The following is a 20,496-nucleotide window of genomic DNA, read 5'->3' on the forward strand; positions in this document are numbered from 1 at the left end:
CTGACAAATTGCAGTAGCTGGCATTCAGAAGAAGTAGCCTGAATACTGCATTCTAACCACTGTGCCACCATATAGGAAACAAATGGATCCAAATCAATCCAAAGTTCTTACTTGAGGCATAAATTACCAGGCACCAACGATGATATCTCAAGCTCCACTGAGAAGTCTATAATGTTAGGAATGATGGCACTTAAGAGAAGGAAAGGACAAACAGCAGAAAGACAGATGAATTCAGTTTCATTGATAATGACTGCATGGTTGGGGGATGTCAAGTGCAAGACTTGGAAAACTGATCATCCTAGAAAAAAAATCTATGTGGTTGCTAATGGCCGACACAAATTTGATGGCATATAATGTATCAGTATTGTATAAATCCAACCAGGTGTATTTTCCCTTAAATATTGATCAAACAAAATAGAGCTTCATTTTATGTAAGCCTTTGGGAAGAACACTAAACACCATTTTACACAGTGGTTTAAAAAAAGATCATTGGTAAAGCATTGGATTAAAAAGCAAAAGAACTAATGGTTGTACTGATTTTAAAGTGCATAACTATTCTGTAAGAAAGGAAAGACAGGCCATAGGTTTGAACTGGAATTTTTAAAACCCATTCACTCCTAGTATGACTGTATTGCATCTTACCAGACTAAACGCCAAAGGTATTCTGCTTTTGGCAAGCTCATTTGAGAAGTTACTGACTTAAAATGCCTAAAATGTATTTACTTAGATCATTGTTTTTTCCCTTAGACTGCTCCTTTATCTGATGGTGATTGTCTATATTATTTAAGGTGAATATTTCTAGCTTTATGAGCTTCTATCTTTTCCTCTTTTTAAAACGATATCAGTAAAAAATTAATGGAGTGCCTGTTTTGCTGCATACTGTGGGTTGCAGTTATAGCTTCACCTATATTATCCTAACATCAGTGGTGGGTTTCAAAATATTTTAGAACCTCTTCTGTAGGTGTGGCCTGCTTTGTGGGAGTAGCTTGCCGGCCATGTGACTGGGTGGGAGTGGCTTGGCAGTCATGTGACTGGGTGGGCATGGTCAACTTGTAAAATGTGGTGAAACTCACTTAACAATGCTTTTGCTTAGCAACCAAAATGTTGGCTCAGAAACTCTGGCATTTGAAGCATGTAAGTCTTAAAGCTGTCAAGTTACAAGACCCTTGCACCCCTAACCCTTAAAAAAAAACCTCAGGGGTGTTCAAACTTGACAGTTTTAAGACTTTAAGGTTTAAATATGACTCTTAGAGGTGGGCGGGGCGATTGGTGAGCCAACCAATCAGTGAGCAGCGGGCGGGGCAAGCATGGTGCAGATGGGTGGGGGAAGGGAGCTGGAACCGGTTTTAAACAGCATGGTCGATTTGTGGAACCTCTTCTATAGAAGAGGTTAGAACTGGCAGGAACCCACCCCTGCCTAACATCCACTTTGATGTATATCTCTATGAGATTCTCCAACAACAACAATGTTATTGCTTTGGAGCTCAAAATAAAGCTGTACTATATTCATAGATCAAATAAGTAAATCACCCTATAAAGTCTATTCAAATAAGTTTAAGTACAGTTTCAGGAGACCATTGAATTTATTTCTAGATAATCAGAAAATAAACATGTTATATGCAACTTGGCATTACTGGCAAATGAAATCTATACATAGACAATTATGACAAGTAAACTCTCTAAATAATAAATAATATCCAAAGGCTATAGATATTATTATGTATTTAGTTTTATTAGTCTGAATTTAAGGGCAATTTTAAATTAATGCCATAAAATCTCAGGAATGTTACAGCAAAAATTTATAAGCTATATTACATTGCTAGATCTTGTCTATATGCCCTATAAGAGTAAAGTCTAGATCCTACAAACTTTGTTATTCTATGCTATGTACCACCATTCTTCCAGTATTATAAATAAATGCAAATAGGTATCAGTTGAAATAATGAATCAGATCTTCTTATTGTTAAGCTTATATAAATTAGCACAAGGAAAATTCTAAGTAGGAAAACTGTTGAAAACGTGGCCAAACCCACCACAAGGTAATGTTCAATTGTTAAAATGATCGGTACAGTCTTGATCTCAACTGCAGAGGCATTGTGTCAGGAACATATCATAGTCCTCTTTTAATCAGGATTGGTTAGATTGCATTTAGAAAACTGTGTTCTGTTCTGAGCACCAAACTTTAAAAAGAATATGGAGAAAATAGAGTGGGTTGGGAGGAGATGAACAATTTGGATGATAAATGGTATGGAAACCAAGAACAATGAAAAACACTTAAAGATGCTGGGAATGTTTTATTTGCAAATGAGAAAACCAAGGAGAAAAAATATAGCAATCTACAAATATCCCGAAGACTGCAATAATATCAATAGCACTTAGACTTATATACCACTTCATAGTGCTTTATAGCCCTCTCTAAGTGATTTACAGAGTCAGCATATTGCCCTCAACAATCTGGGTCCTCATTTTACACACCTCGGAAGGATAGAAGGCTGAGTCAACCTTGAGCCTGGTGAGATTCGATCTGCTAAACTGCTGACAACCGGTTATCTGCAGAAGTAGCCTGCAGTACTGCATGCTAACCACTGCACCATTGTGGCTCTTATAAGGTGCAAGAGAAGCCAAGCCTCTTCTCAGTTGAAACCCCAAGAGCAGGCTAATGACCAGATGGTTGAAAGAAAGCTTCAAAATAATAATAAGAGAAATTTCCTAAACAGAAAGACCTGTTTAAAAGTGGAATGGGCTGCATATAACAACCTTGATTTCCCCCATTGGAAATTTTCAAACAGAGGGTGGATAGCCACTGCCAGACAAATATATATTTACACTCAGCAATAGTTGGAATGAGTCATTTCCACTTCATGCATTCTTGAATTCCTGGTGGGCTATTCAAAAAAAAGAAATATGGGGACAGTATTATAGGAACTCCTATCCAATTAACATATTCTGGAAAACATCAATATCATTCAAAGACAGCTCTATCTGTAATGGCTTAAACATACAAGGCACATTTCATATTATTTTCTCTTCAATGAAATATAATATAGAGATATTCTATTATTATCATTATTGCATTTTTTAGTATTTTTATGTTTATTCGTCCATTGTCATGGATAGGTAGCTGACCATTTAAGGGCCTCTGTCAAGCCCTGGAAATACACATGCCATAAAACAGAACATAGTAACTGGGGATGAAGGAATTCTTGCTTTTGGAAGATCAGTTAAATTTGTATGAATTAAATGGATCTTCTCTCATGGGCATAGAGAATTTAATGGATCCTCTCTCATATAGGACATGGTGGCTCAGTGGCTAAGACACTGAGATTGATGATCGAAAGTTCGACAGTTCAACAGTTCGAATCCCTAGCACTGTGTAATGGAGCGAGCTCCCGTTATTTGTCCCAGCTTCTGCCAACCTAGCAGTTTGAAAGCAGATAAAAAATGCAAGTAGAAAAATAGGAACCACCTTTGATGGGAAGGTAACAGCGTCCTGTGCACCTTCGGCATTTAGTCATGCCAGCCACATGACCACAGAGACGTCTTTGGACAGCGCTGGTTCTTCGGCTTTGAATCGGAGATGAGCACCCACACCTTAGAGTAGGGATTGACTAGCACATATGTGCAAAGGGAACCTTTACTTTTACCTCTCGTGGGTATCCAATGCTGTCACAATGTTGAAACGTGCCATCCAAACTATACAATATTAATATTTTTTTATTTGCATCCTGTGATGTGCCAGTTATATGGTTTATAATTTGTCTTCTTGACTACTGCTTCCCCATCCCTAGGGATACCCCTTATGGATGCCTACAGCTCCTCTAGATTCTAACAGTTCAGTTAATCCAAAGAAAGATATCATAAAAGAATTCTCTTCACATTTAGAGAAGGTCAGAAGTTCCCCTTTAATTCAGGAATACATGGATAACCAGAAAAACTACAAAGCGACAGCAATAAGTGTAATGGAAAACCAAAAATAAATTCCTGGTATACAACAGGAAATAAGGCTCAAAAATGCTACCAGAAAGGAATTTGAAAGAAATTCTAAAATTCTCTGACATTGAAATTTTGCACAGTTTTTTAAGTTCTGTGCAAACAAGAAGAGTGCTACAAAAATACAGTATTTTTCAGCCTTTTATTATCATATGAGTAGAACAAGCATGTATAAATTGAAAAATGATAAATTAATTCACTGTCTCTCCTGTGTACAAATGAGCCAATAAAGAGTTATTTTTATAAAATCCATTGGTTGCTTCTATTTTATTACAGACAAATGTTTTTTTGAGGATCTGAATGAATCTATTTATTTTACAATGCCAGCAGATAAATTATGTTCAATGAACTGTACCCCCTTTGATCTGGCATGGATACAAAGGAAGTATCCCAAGAGGCATAGCTGTTTCTTCTTACTACTCTCTATCTTAAATATTGTCTGGCTTGTATATAATAGTACAGAATGAAGTGAGGTCAGGATGACTTCATCCTAAGTGTCAACATGTGAAATGAAAGACGATTCCTAGAGCTTTTCCAATTATCTGAAATGTGCAATTGACTTGGAGGTACAACTTGGTCAAAGGGGCAGACAATGAGCTCATGTTTGGGCAGAAATTGTCAAAGGTAGCTATTTGACAGAAGGATAAGCAATGCATATCGACCCATCTTCCATCCCCCAGCCTGGAATGGAAAGAAATTTGTCAGGGAAATTTGTCAGGGAAACAAAATACTCTTAATGTACCATTATACAAATAATCCATGTTGCATCTTCTTTTGACATCAGGTGATTTTTTTGTATTTGGTACTATATAACTGTAACTTATTGACTAACTAGGTAATATGTCTTATGAATGATAAATACCATCTGCACTTCATTGTAAACTGAACAGATCCTTGTACCTGACAAAAAAATAATAATAATGCTTTGGAGCAGTGGTTCCCAACCTTTTTTTCGCCATGTCTCACCTAAGCATCTTTAAAATCCTGAATCACTGGGAACTGGGAACCACCATTGGGATCCACTGCTTTAGAGTCAATATTGTAGCTTTTTAACATTTAAAAATGTTTAAGTCAATCTTAACACTTCAAATGAGTTCATTATGTTAATAGAGGTAGGGGAACAAATGCATATACAAGCAAGGGCCTATTTGTTTATTTTTGTTTGTTCTAAAGAAAACAGCCAAAGGTACACCTCACAGCACCCGACTCTTCTCAATTGGTGTAGAACAGTGTTGTCAAACTCATGGTCTGCAGGCCAGACGTGTCACATGCTGGCCACACCCATGCTAATTTAGCAAAGCGGGGAAAAGTCACGATACATCATGTGACACCACCGTGATGATGCAAGTTTGATACCTCTGGTGTTGAACAATTAGTGTAGGCCATTAACACTCATTTTAGCCAGATCCATCCATTCCTGTTGTCATCCCTAGAAGATTTACTATAACAATATGCTGCTTCTGCCAATTTTCCCCTAAGTTTCTCAACACCTCTTTGTAATACTTCCCTTTGATATTTTTTGTCAACAGGAGTTGTAAATAAAGATCAGAAGGGTGTTTTTGTTTTTGTTTTAATGAATAAAGATTTTTTTTACTTACAATTAACAGTCTCTGAAGACAGAACTCTCTTACTTTAAGGACTGATTACTGAGAAAATAGAATATATAACAATTTGCATGCATTGCAGTTTCCACATCAGCACCCTTCATTTCAAGATGACAGATCTTTTCTTCCATATCTCTAAACTGTCTTCCCTCATTTCCTCTCTTTTTGCTGTCACTACTCCCCCAAAAAGCCTTGTCCATTCCAGTCACAAAAGATCCAGTCACCTACTACTTTCCAGCAATCTTCTAACATCTATGATTTTTTTTTTCATCCAAAGCAGCTCTACCACACTTAAAAGGGGAACAAAATTGCATTCTTTTACATATAAGTACCTACATACAGAGGCACTGAACAAGTCCCTGCAGATTTCTTGGCAAGTTTTAGAACTTTAGATTGTCCTCTTCCTAGAGCTGAGAGAGAATAATTGACTCAAAGTCATACAGTTGGCTTTGGGCCTAAGATAGGTCTAGAACTTATGGTCTCCCAGTTTCTGGCTTGTCTTAATTGACTAAACCAAACTAGCTCTCCTTATTTATCTTATACATATGCTATGCTAAAGAAGTTTTTCCTTCACAGTTTCCCTCCCCCATTATACCAATAAATGAGAATTCCTACTTAATTTATCTAACATTGCTCGATCTGTAGGGAAATATCAGTATTAAAAATGTAAAGTAAATTCTGGATTTTTGAAAGGCTTCACAGTTGGCTGACTGATTGAATTTTTTTTGTGCTACACCAGTCCCAAAAGGATTCTGAATAACTTCCATATCCTCATACATTGAAAGTCCAAAATAATTCTTAAAAAGCTGCAACATAATGAATTATAGTTACAATTATAACCTCACAATATGCTGTCTTTACCTCTAGCAAACCACAGGAATTATGAGATGAATCTCTATTATGATCCTAAAAATATGGATCTGACTAGTCTAAGAGGTTCATTTCTATGTGCCTCAGGGTTCTGACATTACTGTTTATTTTTAGAGTTTTTTTTCATTAATCTTGGTCTTTGCTTATTGACATTTATCTTAAATAAATGTTGACTTTTATTATTTATTGAGGGAACGGGATTAAGTCAATTTATGCATGCATGCTACTTTGAATGGTTTAGTTTGAAAGTGGATTGTTGAGGTAACCAAAGGTGCTTTTTCAGGAGGCAACTGGACTTTCTTGTTTCTTTCTTTTCCCTTTTTTCTTTGAATATGTTTCACGCCTCATCCAAGAAGCTTCTTCAGCTTTGACTGGATGGTGGGGAATGGAAGGATTTATATTTCTTGCAGGCAATTGGTCATTCCCCACCATCCAATCAAGGAATATAAATCCTTCCATTCTCATCCAAGAAGCTTCTTCAGTCTGAGATGAAAACTTCTTCAAAGAAAAAAAAATAGACTGAGATTCTCTATAAACTTTTAGCTATTTCTGAGATACGTTTTTTTCCCTAAAACAAATAAATATATTAATCCTACCTCTACGTCAGAAGCTTTTTTTCTTTCTTTGGGTCAAGTAGAAAGATTTTACTATAGCCAATATATAGATAGCTAAAGGAAGGAAATCATTTTTAAAATCTTCCTATAAACTTTCTCCAGTGTGCTAACATCTGAGTTTAGATCTAAATTCTCACATTATTCAAAATGACATTTTAAAGAATCAATATCCTAATGCACATTTTCCCATTCATTAACACCTTTTCAAACTAGTCATTTTAATTTATGGCTAATATTGATACAATGCTCCTTGGGATCATCATCTGAATCTTCATTTCCCCCTTTTTTGCCCTTCATTGCTTTTTCTAGGCTACTTTGCACAAATTTTATTGCCACCATTCTGAGTGAGGAGTAAACTGAGAAATCACTTCTTCATTCAGAATGGGTCAGTTGCTGCAGACACATGACATTAAGCCTCTATATTCCTCTTTCAACTATATTAGACAGCTATGGAACCAATAGAAGTCTGATGCATATGATTGAAGAACTATAGGTAAGGAAGCCTATAATTCTTATCTTCTTTACAAATTCTGTGATGCAGAGGCTGAATGAGTTATTAATCTATCCAGGGAATCATCAGATAATGTGACTTGGAAGGAACCTTCTTAGTTATGTAGTCCTGCTCAATTTAACCTCAGCAGGGTGAAGTCAAACCCGGTTCTAGATAGAGTCTTCCTCTATTTAGCAATTCTTTCTATCGTGAATTTTCCAGAACTCCAGCCTCAATCTATTTAGTTTCACTGCATTTGTCCTTTTCTTTTCTCATTTTTCTCTACTTTCACAGGGCATATTCTATAGAATGCTATCATATCTTCCCTTCATTTTCCTTTATTTTAAAAAAAATCTGCAAGCCAAATACAAGTATTTATGCTTATTAGCCTATTTTCTCCAAAATAAGACATCCCTAGATAATAAGCCCAATTGGGCTTTTGAGCGCATGTGCTAAAATAAGCCATCCCCAAAAATATTGCAACAGAGCAGCAGCCATAAGGTGACCACGCTTGCCACCTCTGCACCTCAAAAATAATGAGACCTCCCCAAAAATAAGGCCAAGCGCTTATTTCAGGGGTCAAAAGAAAATAAGACCCTGTCTTATTTTCGGGAAAACACAGTAGACTTATTAATGAAAAAAAAATATCTCCAAAAAGAAACAGCAATGCCAAAACCCTGAAGCAAATAGAAATGAATCTCTTAGACTAGACAGATCCATATTCTTAGGACCATAATGAGGATTTTTTTTTCTTATGCAACCCTGTGATTTGCCTCATTTGACAAATATGCTGATGTCCCCTTAAACATGACACGAGTTGTGCTTTCATGCTTGAGGGCAAATTTTGTCTCATTATATATACTGTGAGTGATAGCTTTAAAGGCAGTGCTTGTGGTCATGTCATGACTGAACTTTTCTACTGACCTTAAAGAAAATATTTCGGATGGAGACTTTGAGTTTATTTGCATTCTAAGCCATCAGAACATATCTTGCCCATTTGAAAACATACAAGTAAAATATCTGTCCTCTTTTAGTATACCTCAGGGAATGAAATACTTATTTGAGGGCTTTGTACATTTTATTGTGCTTTAAAATGGTTATTTATTTCTTATTTTACATATCTGCATCTCTCTGAGGTACCCCATGTAAATTGCTTCATGGGAGTTGATTTCTCATGATACCTTCTCTTGGCATTTAATTAAGTATGAGAGATTGGGAGGATTCAGAAAGAATGGGCCCTTGCACAAATGCATCATGAGTTCCATATGCTTGATTAAACCAATTAAATAATGAGTATGCAGGCATCTCAACAATGTGATGTAGTGGTTAGAAAGCAGTATTGCAGGCTCACTCACTGCTCACTCCAGGAATTTGATTATAAATGACTCAAAGTTGACTCAGCCTTCCATCTTTCCAATGTCTATAAAACGAGGACCAGATCATTGGGGGCAATATGCTGACTCTCTTAATTGCTTAGAGAGGGCTGTAAAGCACTGTGAAGCAATATATACGTCTACATGCTATTGCTATTATTATCTGATCTTCTTTTTAGCAATAAAACATCTAAATACATTGTCATTTCTTAAGTATATAAAGTAAGCATCGCTTAATGTAATTGTTTAATCTATGGACATATCCTTTCTGTATCCTTAAGCTGATCCTGTCCCATATTCATGCCATTAATAAATGAAAATAATAATAATAATAATAACAACAACAACAACAACAACAACAACCCTACTTGGAACAGCTTATATCCTCCGATGTTACCTTAACTGTTCCTAGATCCTTGGCTAGGACTCGAGCTGTTGAGCTCCCAACCAGCCCCAAAGGCTGTGAACCTCACCAAAGATTAACCACACAACAACAATAACAATAACAATAGCAATAACAATAGCAATAACACAAAAATCTGCCAAGTTTTAAACCAAACTCTCTAGAAAACAATTGTTAGAGCCTTTGCCTGTAATATAATTCCTGACATTCTGGTTGGAGGATTCAGGGAGTTGAAGTCCACACATTTTAACTTTGCAAAGATTAAGAAAAAACTGCTTTAAGAGACCATAGTAGCCATTGACTCATTTGAGAGCCCATTCCTGTTTCTGTGAAATTGAAGAAATGCTAAGATTAGTCAAAGAAAATATACCAGGTAAAATGGACAAGAATATTTAAAATGACATAAGGAGGAAAAGACTAGTTTAAAACTGCAGCAGGAAAATCCATCCAGACTCCAGATATCACTTTTCAAATTTGGATAGTGGTGGAAGAGTGCATAGGTTTATATCATTTTTTATTATTATTTCATTTTGCACTCTTACTACCCTACTGTCACTTTATTGTATATTATCTATTTTATGACCTGTGGTTAAAACAATAATCCTACTTATATTTTTCTTATCGTCTAGCACAAACTTGCAGTGTCACATTGCTGTCACGTGATGTATCGCAACATTTTTCTTCTTCGTAAAGCTGGGGTGGGTGTTGAAAGTGTGTGACGCATCTGGCCCATGGGCCAATAGTTTGACATCCCTGGTCTGGTGTGAACTCACATGTGTTTTTACTTTACTGTGGTGTTAATGTTATTTTTAAAGAAATGGACTGTGATATGTGCTGATTTCATAACTGATTGCAGAAAGAGCTTCTTGATGAGCAATTAGCCTTTATAGTCTCCAAGATATCACAAATTTATCATAGATATTCCAGGGGGTATTAGAAGTTGGAACTGTACAAAAATATCCCTTTAATGTACAATATAGTAGATAGAAAGCAAAATTATTAGGAGGGAAAATATAATTTCCATGAATTACAAAGAAAATCATGTAAATGAAGGTCAAGTAAAAAGATCAAAACATCTTTATTCTTGATATGAAAAGCATTACTTGAAGAAGAAAAGTTGGCAGTTTCAATCATCTAATTCCCTGAGGAACTTGAAACTAACCTTACAAATAATCTTTTGTCCTTTGCAGGTTTATATTCAGACTTGCTTTGAGCAATTTTAATGGTTTGATTAATGCAAGGCAAATTGCTGATGGCCTTTGTGAATAACATTTAGGGAACTGTTGACAAAATATATGACAATTCTGCATGAGATATTTAAGCTTACCCACCCAGGCCTTCATTAAAAAAAGATTCCTAAGAATATTCCTAAACTCAATCAGCATTTTAGTGACAAAGAAACAGATGGATTGTTGATGGAACAGAATTGGATTGTTAGGACTGGACAGAATTGATAAGATCCCTTTTTAGATGGAATCTTGATTCTTGGATCTTCAATTTGATTTTGATAGTTTGGTACATTGAACCAAATCCAAGAAAAATCTGAAAGGACATCTAGGAATCAACATTAAATTAGAATTAGAATAACAGTGTTGGAAGGGACCTTGGAGGTCTTCTAGTCCAACCCACTGCCTAGGCAGGAAACCCTACACAACTTCAGACAAATGGATATCCAACAACTTCTTAAAAACTTCCAGTGTTGGGTTTTTCACAATTTCTGGAGGCAAGTTGTTCCACTGATTAATTGTTCTAACTGTCAGGAAATTTCTCCTCAGTTCTAAGTTACTTCTCTTCTTGATTAGTTTCCACCCATTGCTTCTTGTTCTGCCCTCAGGTGCTTTGGAGAATAGTTTGACTCCCTCTTCTTTGTGGCAACCCCTGAGATATTGGAACATTATCTTCTTTTCATTAAACTAGACATACCCAGTTTCTGCAACCATTCTTCATATGTTTTAGCCTCCAGTCCCCTAATCATCTTTCTTGCTCTTCTCCTAACTATTTCTAGAGTCTCCACAACTTTTTTACACCGTGGCGTCCAAAACTGAATGTAGTATTCCAAATGATGCAGAGATTTAGCTTATTAGCAATACATATGTCTTAAATACTATAAATTGAATATAAGAAAATAAGAAAAAAATATCATGCATCTGCTGAAAGAAAGACTTAAGAGAGTCTCATTTACGAGAGGTAATAATTCTATTTAACTCTATACTAGTGAGATCACAGCAAAATATTAGGTATTCAAAGGACTTTGGCAAATTAGATGTTTTCCAGAGAAAATGGATTATGCATCCAAGGAACTGTAAAACTAGTTCAGTTACATTCAAAGTACTGAAGGAACTTGCTGATAGCCTAATCTTGCTCTGTGCAAAATAATTTGGATTCACCGCAATAAGTGTAGCAAGAGGTTTATACTGAAGAGACTGATTCAGTCAACCTGATTTACCTCTAATGACAAGACCTTTAATAAACCTTTAGTTTTATTAAACATGTTAAGTACAATTAATAATATGTGAGAGGGATATTCGAGTCCGAGTGGCAACAGCCCCCCCCCCCCAAAAAAACAACCCATCCCAATGCAATTAATAGGCTGCATTAATAGAGAGTTACAATCAAGATCATGTGAAGTTCTATTACTGCTTTACAAAATCTTAATTAGACCACACTTGCAATACTGTATCCAATTCTGGTTACCACAGTGTAAAAAAGATGTTGAGACTCTGGAAAAAGTGTAGAGAAGAGCAAAAAGAATGATTAGGAGGCTGGAGTCTAAAACATATGAAGAATGGTTACAGTAATTGGATATATCTAATCTAATGAAAGAACTGGGATGACATGATAAAACTGTTCCAATATTTGAAGGGCTCCTACAAGGATGAGAACGGGAGTCAAACTAATTTCCAAAGCACCCAAAATTGAGACAAGAAGCAATGATTGGAAACTAACCAAGGAGACAAGCAACCTAGAACTATTCTAGAATTTTTGGAATGTTTAGAATTTTAGAATATTTTGGAATGAAGGAGAAATATTCTAAAGGTGAAAGCAATCAACTAACCTGCCTTCAGAGGTTGTCTGTGCTCCATCTCTGAAGGTTTTCAAAAAGAGACTGGATAACCAGTTGTCTGAAATGGTATTGGGTCACCAACTCAAGCAGGTGATTGGACTAGAAGACCTGCAAGGTCACTCCCAACTCTATGTCTATGTCTAATTTGCTATGTTCTGGAGAAGATAAAGAGGAGTGCTCCCCATCATTATTTGGAAAGAACAAGCAAAATAGGAGAGTCATTAGCATTTAATTTGATCTACTTTAAAGTGGAACTATTCCAATGTTGATCCAAAGAGTCAAAGGAATAAATAAATGTAGATATGATATCTGCAAAAAGGACTATATTTTAAAAATGTATATAAGTAGTCCTTGACTTACATTAAATGGCCAAAGTTAAGATGGTTCTGCAAAAAGTCTAATCCTCATACCTATGACAGTCCTTGAACTTATAATGTCTCAGCATCACCATGGTCATGTGATCAAAATTCAGACTTGGCAACTGGTATGTATTTACAATGATTACAGCATTCCAGGGATTACAGCATTACACATCACATGATCAGTATTTACAAGTTTCCCAGCTGGCTCCCATCAAGCAAAATTCATTTAATAGCTACATGATTTGCTTAATAATCACTGCAAAAAAAGGTCATAATCAGTTCTGACTCACTTAATGACCAAATTTCTGGTCCCGGTTGTGGTTGTAAATTGTCAGATGCAATCCTATGATTTTTAAAGTATCTGATTCAATTGGAATAAGAGTTTTTGAAGCCATCTGGCTCTACTCCGAGCTCATGTTCAAAATAAGATCCATTGACTATCATGAAAAAAATGCAGTGTAGCAAGTATTTTGATGTAGAAATTATCTTTAAAATCCATGAAGTCCTTTTTTCCCCACTTGGTTCATTTCCTCAGTTTCTCCAATTTTAGCAATGGAGAACCACATTTTTGGATGTCACATTTTTTGCAGACATAGTAGCTGTCTTTCTGTAATGCTTAAATCATGCATGGATTCTCCAGAGATACCGCAGTACAGTTCTTAAGTCATTTTATAGCAATTCCACTTCAATCTAGTTTGAGTCAACATTTAAACTTCAGGGAAACCACATTATGCATATCCATAATGTAGTTTTCTCCAACTCATTGAGTTTGAAAGCAAGTGATGTGGCACCATTGCTAAAACTGTGCATCTGACCTATTCACTACAAGGAGAACAAGGGAATTCTAGGAAATTGAAAATATTTATTTCAATTACAATTACAATAGCAGAGTTGGAAGGGACCTTGGAGGTCTTCTAGTCCAACCCCCTGCTTAGGCAGGAAACCCTACCTCACACAAATGGCTATCCAACATCTTCTTAAAGACTTCCAGTGTTGAAGCATTCACAACTTCTGGAGGCAAGTTGTTCCACTGATTAATTTCCTCTTAGATCTTATTTGTAACCAGCCGTTAATGATTTTCACAAGATTCTATAGTTATCACCTTGATAGCAGTTAGCATCATTCCTATAAAATCTTGTATGTTTGTTTTGCAGATTAATAAAAATATTGTTTCATATTCTAAAACCCTAAAACGCATATGAATTTTGTACATGTCATGTTTCTATTTGATATCTTGCTATATAATTATAACAAAAAATAACGTGGTTTTTTTTTGCAAAAACTCAGATTCGTCCTCATTTGAAATAAATGTAGTCATCAATACTTTACTGTGTATACTGCAATATATTAGAATATATATTACTCAATGACGAGATAGGGAGCTCAGATAAAATAGCTTTAAAATGGGAATCAATTAAAAACATCCTTATCTGATTAGACCAGAAACATTTCCAGTGTGAATGCTACAGGGAGGGGCAACTCTACTTCAAGTTCTCCAGTAAAGCATGGCCACTAAAAATGTTTTACTGTCATTTCTGTATCTAAGTCAAATCTTCCTAGATTTTTAACCTAAAAAGAATGAAAAGCTTTCAGATAGAGTAGTCCATTCAGTAGTGGAATAGTCTACCTATGAAAATTGTGGAGTCTCTATCTCTGGAGATTTTTAAAACGACAGCCACTTCTTGTGAATAATTGAATAATTTTCCTGCATGTGGCAAAAGGTTGGACTAGATGTGACCTCTTCTAATTCCACATTTTTATCATTTGCTTTACATGGGAATGAAATGGGCTTATCTGCAAAGAAATCTAAGTGTTAAGGGTGATGGATATAGGATATATAGTTTCTTCTTAGGAACATGACTTACAATAGTACGCATTTTGATATTCATTACATTGTATATTTGTGACACTGTTGATGGCTGTCTATAACAGCTGAAGTCCTGAAAATCCTTAGATGACCTCTAAATAAACTGTGGGAAATAAGAAAGGTTACCTTGATGGAGATATGCAGAAGTGTTGTTTAAGTAAAAGTATATCTAAAGCAGGAATGTCAAACTCACAACATCACGGTGGTGTCACATTTCATGACTTTCCTCCCTTCTCTAAACCAGGCATGGGCGTGGCCAGAACATGATGTATCCGCCCCGCAGGCTGCAAGTTTGACACCCCTGATCTAAAGCATTTTTAAGTCTGGAATGTCCAGATAGCATTTGAAAGCAGCTTAGACAGGCATGTATCTAATTGACTCAAATATAAGGAGGAAGAGGAGATACAGTGCATCAGATTTGCAAAATTATTTTATCAATCTCAGTAAAAGTATTTTTCACCTTTCGCTGGACTTAACTAGGTCTGGTTTACTTAATGGGGTTGATGTGATAATCCCCCATAGTGTGTGATGGGGGGCAATGATCAGGCCACTTCAAGAGCCAATGATGTGGTTCACTGCAGCAGCTTTGCCTTATACATTTTAAAAAGCATTTCACAGTATGTTTGTAAAATATATAATTAAATTCTCATCAAATTGATGCATATTCTCATTAATAGAAATATTTATCCAAAGGGACATTCTCTGCTCCAATAAGACTATTAAGTCCAGTTGTACATCAAGAGTAGAAAAGTCAAGAGAAAACTCTATTTTGAATTAAATAAAGACAAGTGAAAAGAATTAAAACATTATCTCTAGTCGAATTTCTCAACAAATTACACTTCTACAACTGCAACTATATATGTTAAGAGTAAGAGAAATGAAAATAAAAATGAATTCTATGTAGTAAAAAATATTGAGTTTGCAAATAAAACAGGGAAGTGGATAACATATAAATTAAGAAAAGAACATTATACTGAAATTACAAGAAAGTCTCTTGCAGTCATAGAAAAAGCATTGCATCAGCATTATACTAATTTATATAATGGGAGTAACATTTTCCGTAGAGAATATAAATGACTATCTAAAGAAACACAATTTACTTGGATTTCAGAGTAATGGAGTGAGCGCCCATTACTTGTCCCAGCTTCTGCCAACCTAGCAGTTCGAAAGCATGTAAAAATGCAAGTAGAAAAAATAGGAGCCACCTATGGTGGGAAGGTAACAGTGTACCGGCCACCTTCGGCATTTACTCATGCTGGCCACATGACCACAGAGACATCTTTGGACAGCACTGGCTCTTCGGCTTTGAAATGGAGATGAATACCACCCCCTAGAGTCAGGAATGACTAGCACGTATGTGTGAGGGGAACTTTACCTTTACAGAGGACCAGAGACAGATTATGAATAGATCTATCACTACACAGGAAGTTTCTGAAGCTATTAAAAAAAGAGAAAAGTAGGAAAGGCTCCTAGATTATCAGGTCCTTGTTATCAAAGTTTTGATGCTTTTACAATCTTTAGAAAACACAATTATCTATGTCCTAGAGGGAGGAATGATGCCAGAGAGTTGGAAAAGGAGTCAATATAGTGGTAATACCTAACAAGGGACAAGATGTGATCTCAATTAAAAAAAATTATAGGCCCATGGTGGTGCAGTAGTTAGAATGCAGTACCACAGTCTATTGCTGCTGACTTGCTGGCTACCAGAAGTTTGGCAGATCAAATCTTACCAGGCTCAAGATTGACTCATATTTCCATATTTCTGAGGTGGGTAAAATGAGGACTCAGATTGTTGGGGAAATATGCTGACCCTGTAAACCGCTTAGAGAGGGATGTAGAAGCACTGTGAAGTGATATATAGGTCTGTGTGCTATTGCTATTATGGCATTCTTTCAAACCTTCAAAGCACTTGTTGGGCATCATTCAATGAGGAAGAGCTCATGGAAGAGCTCCATGTGAATCAGAAAAATAGCTGATGTTAACATGACAAAGATTCTAATGACTAAAAAAAACCAAATCATACTGAAACGACCTGAATCAGAAACTATATCTTATTTGGGACTTTCAATGTATACCAAACTTTTGATCATCTGGGTCATCAACCAGTCCATGGTCATCATGGTAGACATGAATTCACAAGCTGTTTCAGACTCTGTGCCTTAGGGAAGTTACATTGAAATTCTCTAGCACCACAGCTCTGAAGAGTTCCACTGCCATTTCTGCAATAGTGTTGAATCGTTTGACAGAATGTCTGCTGCAAACTACATTGTTATCTGATCTCTTAAGTGCAGCCTCACTGTTCTGACCTAGGCTTCCCAAGAGCATGAAGCAAACTCCTGGTTCCAACAAAAAAAACCTTTTATTAATTTACTGTGAATTTTGCTCATTCACATCCAGCAAAGTTTTTCAAGGGAGGATTTACAGTCACAGACCTTATCTAGCATAGAGAGCTGCCAGGCCGATATCTGCAAAACTTAAAAAAGGAGTCTCGGAGAATCATGAACCAATTAAGCGAACTAATTGTCTCCTGCAAACTCCACTCCCCTTTCGCTCCTCCTTTATTTCCTCTGGGAGGGGCCATTCATCGTCCACCTGTGGCCTTACTGCCAAGTTGACCCCTGTCCTTTAGTTGTTCCCTTCATCTGGCAACTCTGTGCATGCACACACTGGGAACAGGCTCCAGCTGTTTGTCTGCTTCACTGATATCTGACTCTGAAGGCAGCTGATAACTAGCAAAAAGCTCTGCCCCCTCTCTGCCTCCAACACAGAACCCTCATCAGAGCCTTCCGCAGACTCCAAGAGTGGCCCATGTTCCTCCCCAACCTCCTCACTGTCCAAATCTGCTGCCAGCTCCACTGGCTGCTGGCGGGCCACAACACTCACAGATCGAGTATAGTTTTCTCTAAAGTGACATCTCAGATGGTAACTGAAAGACTTGCAAACAAGAATAGTCTGGCAAAGTCTTACAAACAAGAATAGCCATTCTATCATCCCAATTGTGGGGTCAGAGTTGGTTCTGTATTCAGTCCGTTTGAAAAATGTTTGAATGCATAGAACATGTATTTTAGAAAAAGAAGCTCCCCCAAACGGTTTAAGAGTATAATATATTTTGTCCCCTCCCCCCCCCAAGTTTATTATTCTGTTAGAATGTGATTTAATTATTAACCATGCAGCAGTGATTTTGGAGAACATGTACTATATTTAGTTCATTGTTCACTACGATGGATTGCATATTTTATAGATGAATGGAGAATGGGTGACTTTTTGTAAAGAAAAGTTGATGAAGTGAATATTTCTGGTCACAGAGGGATCCTGATTCTGATCTTCTGCAAATTATTTCGCCATAACAAATGGTGTTGATTTTCCTCATGAGATTCTCTATTTAGAAATGCGGGGGGGGGGGGGGGGGAGGAAAGTTCAGTGTGAATGGTCTACCAAAGCAGAGAATATATATATATATATATATATATATATATATATATATATATATATGTATGTATGTATGTATGTATGTATGTATGTATGTATGTATGTATGTATGTATGTGTATGTATGTATGTGTATATATTTATATATATATAAAATTAGTTTTAGAACCAGCACTTGTGGTATCCAAGAAATGATTGTTACAATTTTCTCTGAAAAAAATGGAGAAATATGGACTGCCTTGCAAATGAATATTTCATTGGCATTCTGTATATCTCAAAGCTATGTTATTTCTTCTTAATTAAGAAAGAAAACACATAGACACAGAAATCATTTTGCATTTTGGCAAGATCTTCATTTAGTGTCTTTGACTGAAGAGCATGCAAAGTTGATTTTGGAATAATGGGTACTTTGCTAATTAAATAAATGGATGAAAAGGAATATTTCTTTTCAGACAAATATTTTCTCTTATGATGTTATTTTCTGTTGTCTGTCTTTTTTCCTTTTTTCTGTCTATCTATCAATCCATCCATCCATCCGTCCGACCATCTGTCCATCTACCCATCTTGCCAAAGGCAACTCTAAGCAGCTTGCAGACAATGAATAAAATACAGTATAAAACATTAAAATGATAAATAAATATCTTAAATTTAAACATTCTATTAAAGTAAAACTAAGCAGTATGTTGAGAAAAGCAAAGTTTGAACAAGGAGGAGGTATGCATTTTATTTTATTTTATTTTATTTCTTTAACAATGATCCCACAAAGAATTATCAGTTTGGATGTTATTATGGATTTTTACCTTTAGATTAGAAAAACTAAATTCAGTTTTTGAATATCAGACTCAAATGTTCATAAGCTCTTCATATATATTAACTTCATGTAACTTATAGCTCTAGGGCAGATGGATTCCTTTGTTTATTTTTATTTATTAATTAAATCAATATGCTGCCCATGGTTTGTACTATATGAGAGAGAGAGAGAGAGAAATCTCATTATGGATTTCATCTTAGAATTTTTTAAAGGCTGTCCTTTTCAAATAACTACTATTTCTTCTCATTCAAATCCATTATTTTGGATATAGACGTAATGCTTTTATATGATGTTCATCAAAATCTCCCCTATTTCTGTGTCTGTATCCTTAAATGTGTAGGACAGGAAAGGATCGGAAAGGATTCCCACTATGAACAGGAAGGTAGAGTGCAGTTTGTGATTGATGCTGTTTATGCCATGGCTCATGCCCTCCATCAGATGAACAAGGATCTGTGCAGTGATTATTCTGGGATCTGCCCAGAGATGGAACATGCAGGAGGCAAGAAGCTACTGAGATATATACGCAATGTTAACTTCAATGGTGAGTCTGTGTTCTTATATTGCCATCTTATTTCACCTTAATAATCCTAAATAACTGGTTAAGCAATACTTTATTAATCTAATAATAATGATGGGATATAGTGCAAAATGTGTTGCTTGCTGAAGAGTTATTTTGCTCAGGTTTACCATGGGAATGAACTATTTTGTAACTTTATGGAATTTATTTTTGTCTAACAACTTTCCTATCATCATATGGCTAATTAAAAATGCAATAGGAAATATATTGGCTATGTATCCAGTTTTGTCTAGTGATTAAGGCACTGTGCCAGAAACCAGAATGCTGTGAGTTCTTGTTCCACTTTAGGTGTGAAAGTGGGCTGGATGACTTTGGACTGGTCAATCTCTCTCAGCCCATTCCATCTCACAGGATACTTGTTGTGGGGAAATTAGGTTGAGGAAGGAGAATTAAGTAAGGTGGGATAAAAATTATTTATATTTATTCTATTGTTCTGTTCTGTTCTGTTCTGTTCTGTTCCGTTCCGTTCCACTCCACTCCACTTCCCACTCCACTTCATTCTATACCACGCTTCTATTATTAATTATATTATATATCCTCAGTTTTAACCAAAATAAATGGGATTCAACGCTATTTTATTGGATTTGTGAATGAATATTATTATGTACAACCCATTGATAATTATTGTACTTTCAAAACCATGTTGTTTGTTGTTCATCTTTACTGTTGTGGTATTTTTATTGTCATAATATATACATTTACAGTCCTATATGTATAAAACTGATGTAGTTAGTCTTTTGCCAAGAGTAAGGATAAGGACTTGCAGGAATAAACCAGATCCTTTGGCAGGGCAGCAAAGGGAAATATGTGATTTAAGTCCAAAAGAAGAAGAAGAAGAAGAGTCCTCTGGGATTGGGCAGCCTATAAATCCATTAAATAATAATAATAATATACACAAGAGACAGACACTGGCCTAAATCATATGAGTAGCTACTGAGGATTGTGGGAATAAAGCATTGTGGGAGACTTGCAGGATTCTATTACTATAGCTAATATGAATAATGAATAAATTGCTTAACCTTTGTGTGGAATTGATTTCTTGG

General features: G+C 35.9%; 1 protein-coding gene across 2 annotated transcripts in view; it reads left to right on the plus strand.

Annotated features, from left to right (window-relative positions):
- Window positions 1–20,496, plus strand: part of GRM7 (glutamate metabotropic receptor 7) — a 466,740-nt gene that overhangs the window by 319,860 nt on the left and 126,384 nt on the right. For both annotated transcript variants that reach the window (XM_087708909.1, XM_087708910.1), the window contains exon 6: window positions 19,217–19,417. In XM_087708909.1, the coding sequence (XP_087565035.1) occupies window positions 19,217–19,417 (201 nt within the window). The remainder of the gene's footprint in view (window positions 1–19,216; window positions 19,418–20,496) is intronic.

The sequence above is a fragment of the Thamnophis sirtalis genome, unplaced genomic scaffold (genome assembly GCF_051295495.1).
Source record: "Thamnophis sirtalis isolate CommonGarterSnake01/CBP01778 unplaced genomic scaffold, rThaSir2_p1.2 scaffold_3, whole genome shotgun sequence".
Lineage (NCBI taxonomy): Eukaryota > Metazoa > Chordata > Lepidosauria > Squamata > Natricidae > Thamnophis > Thamnophis sirtalis.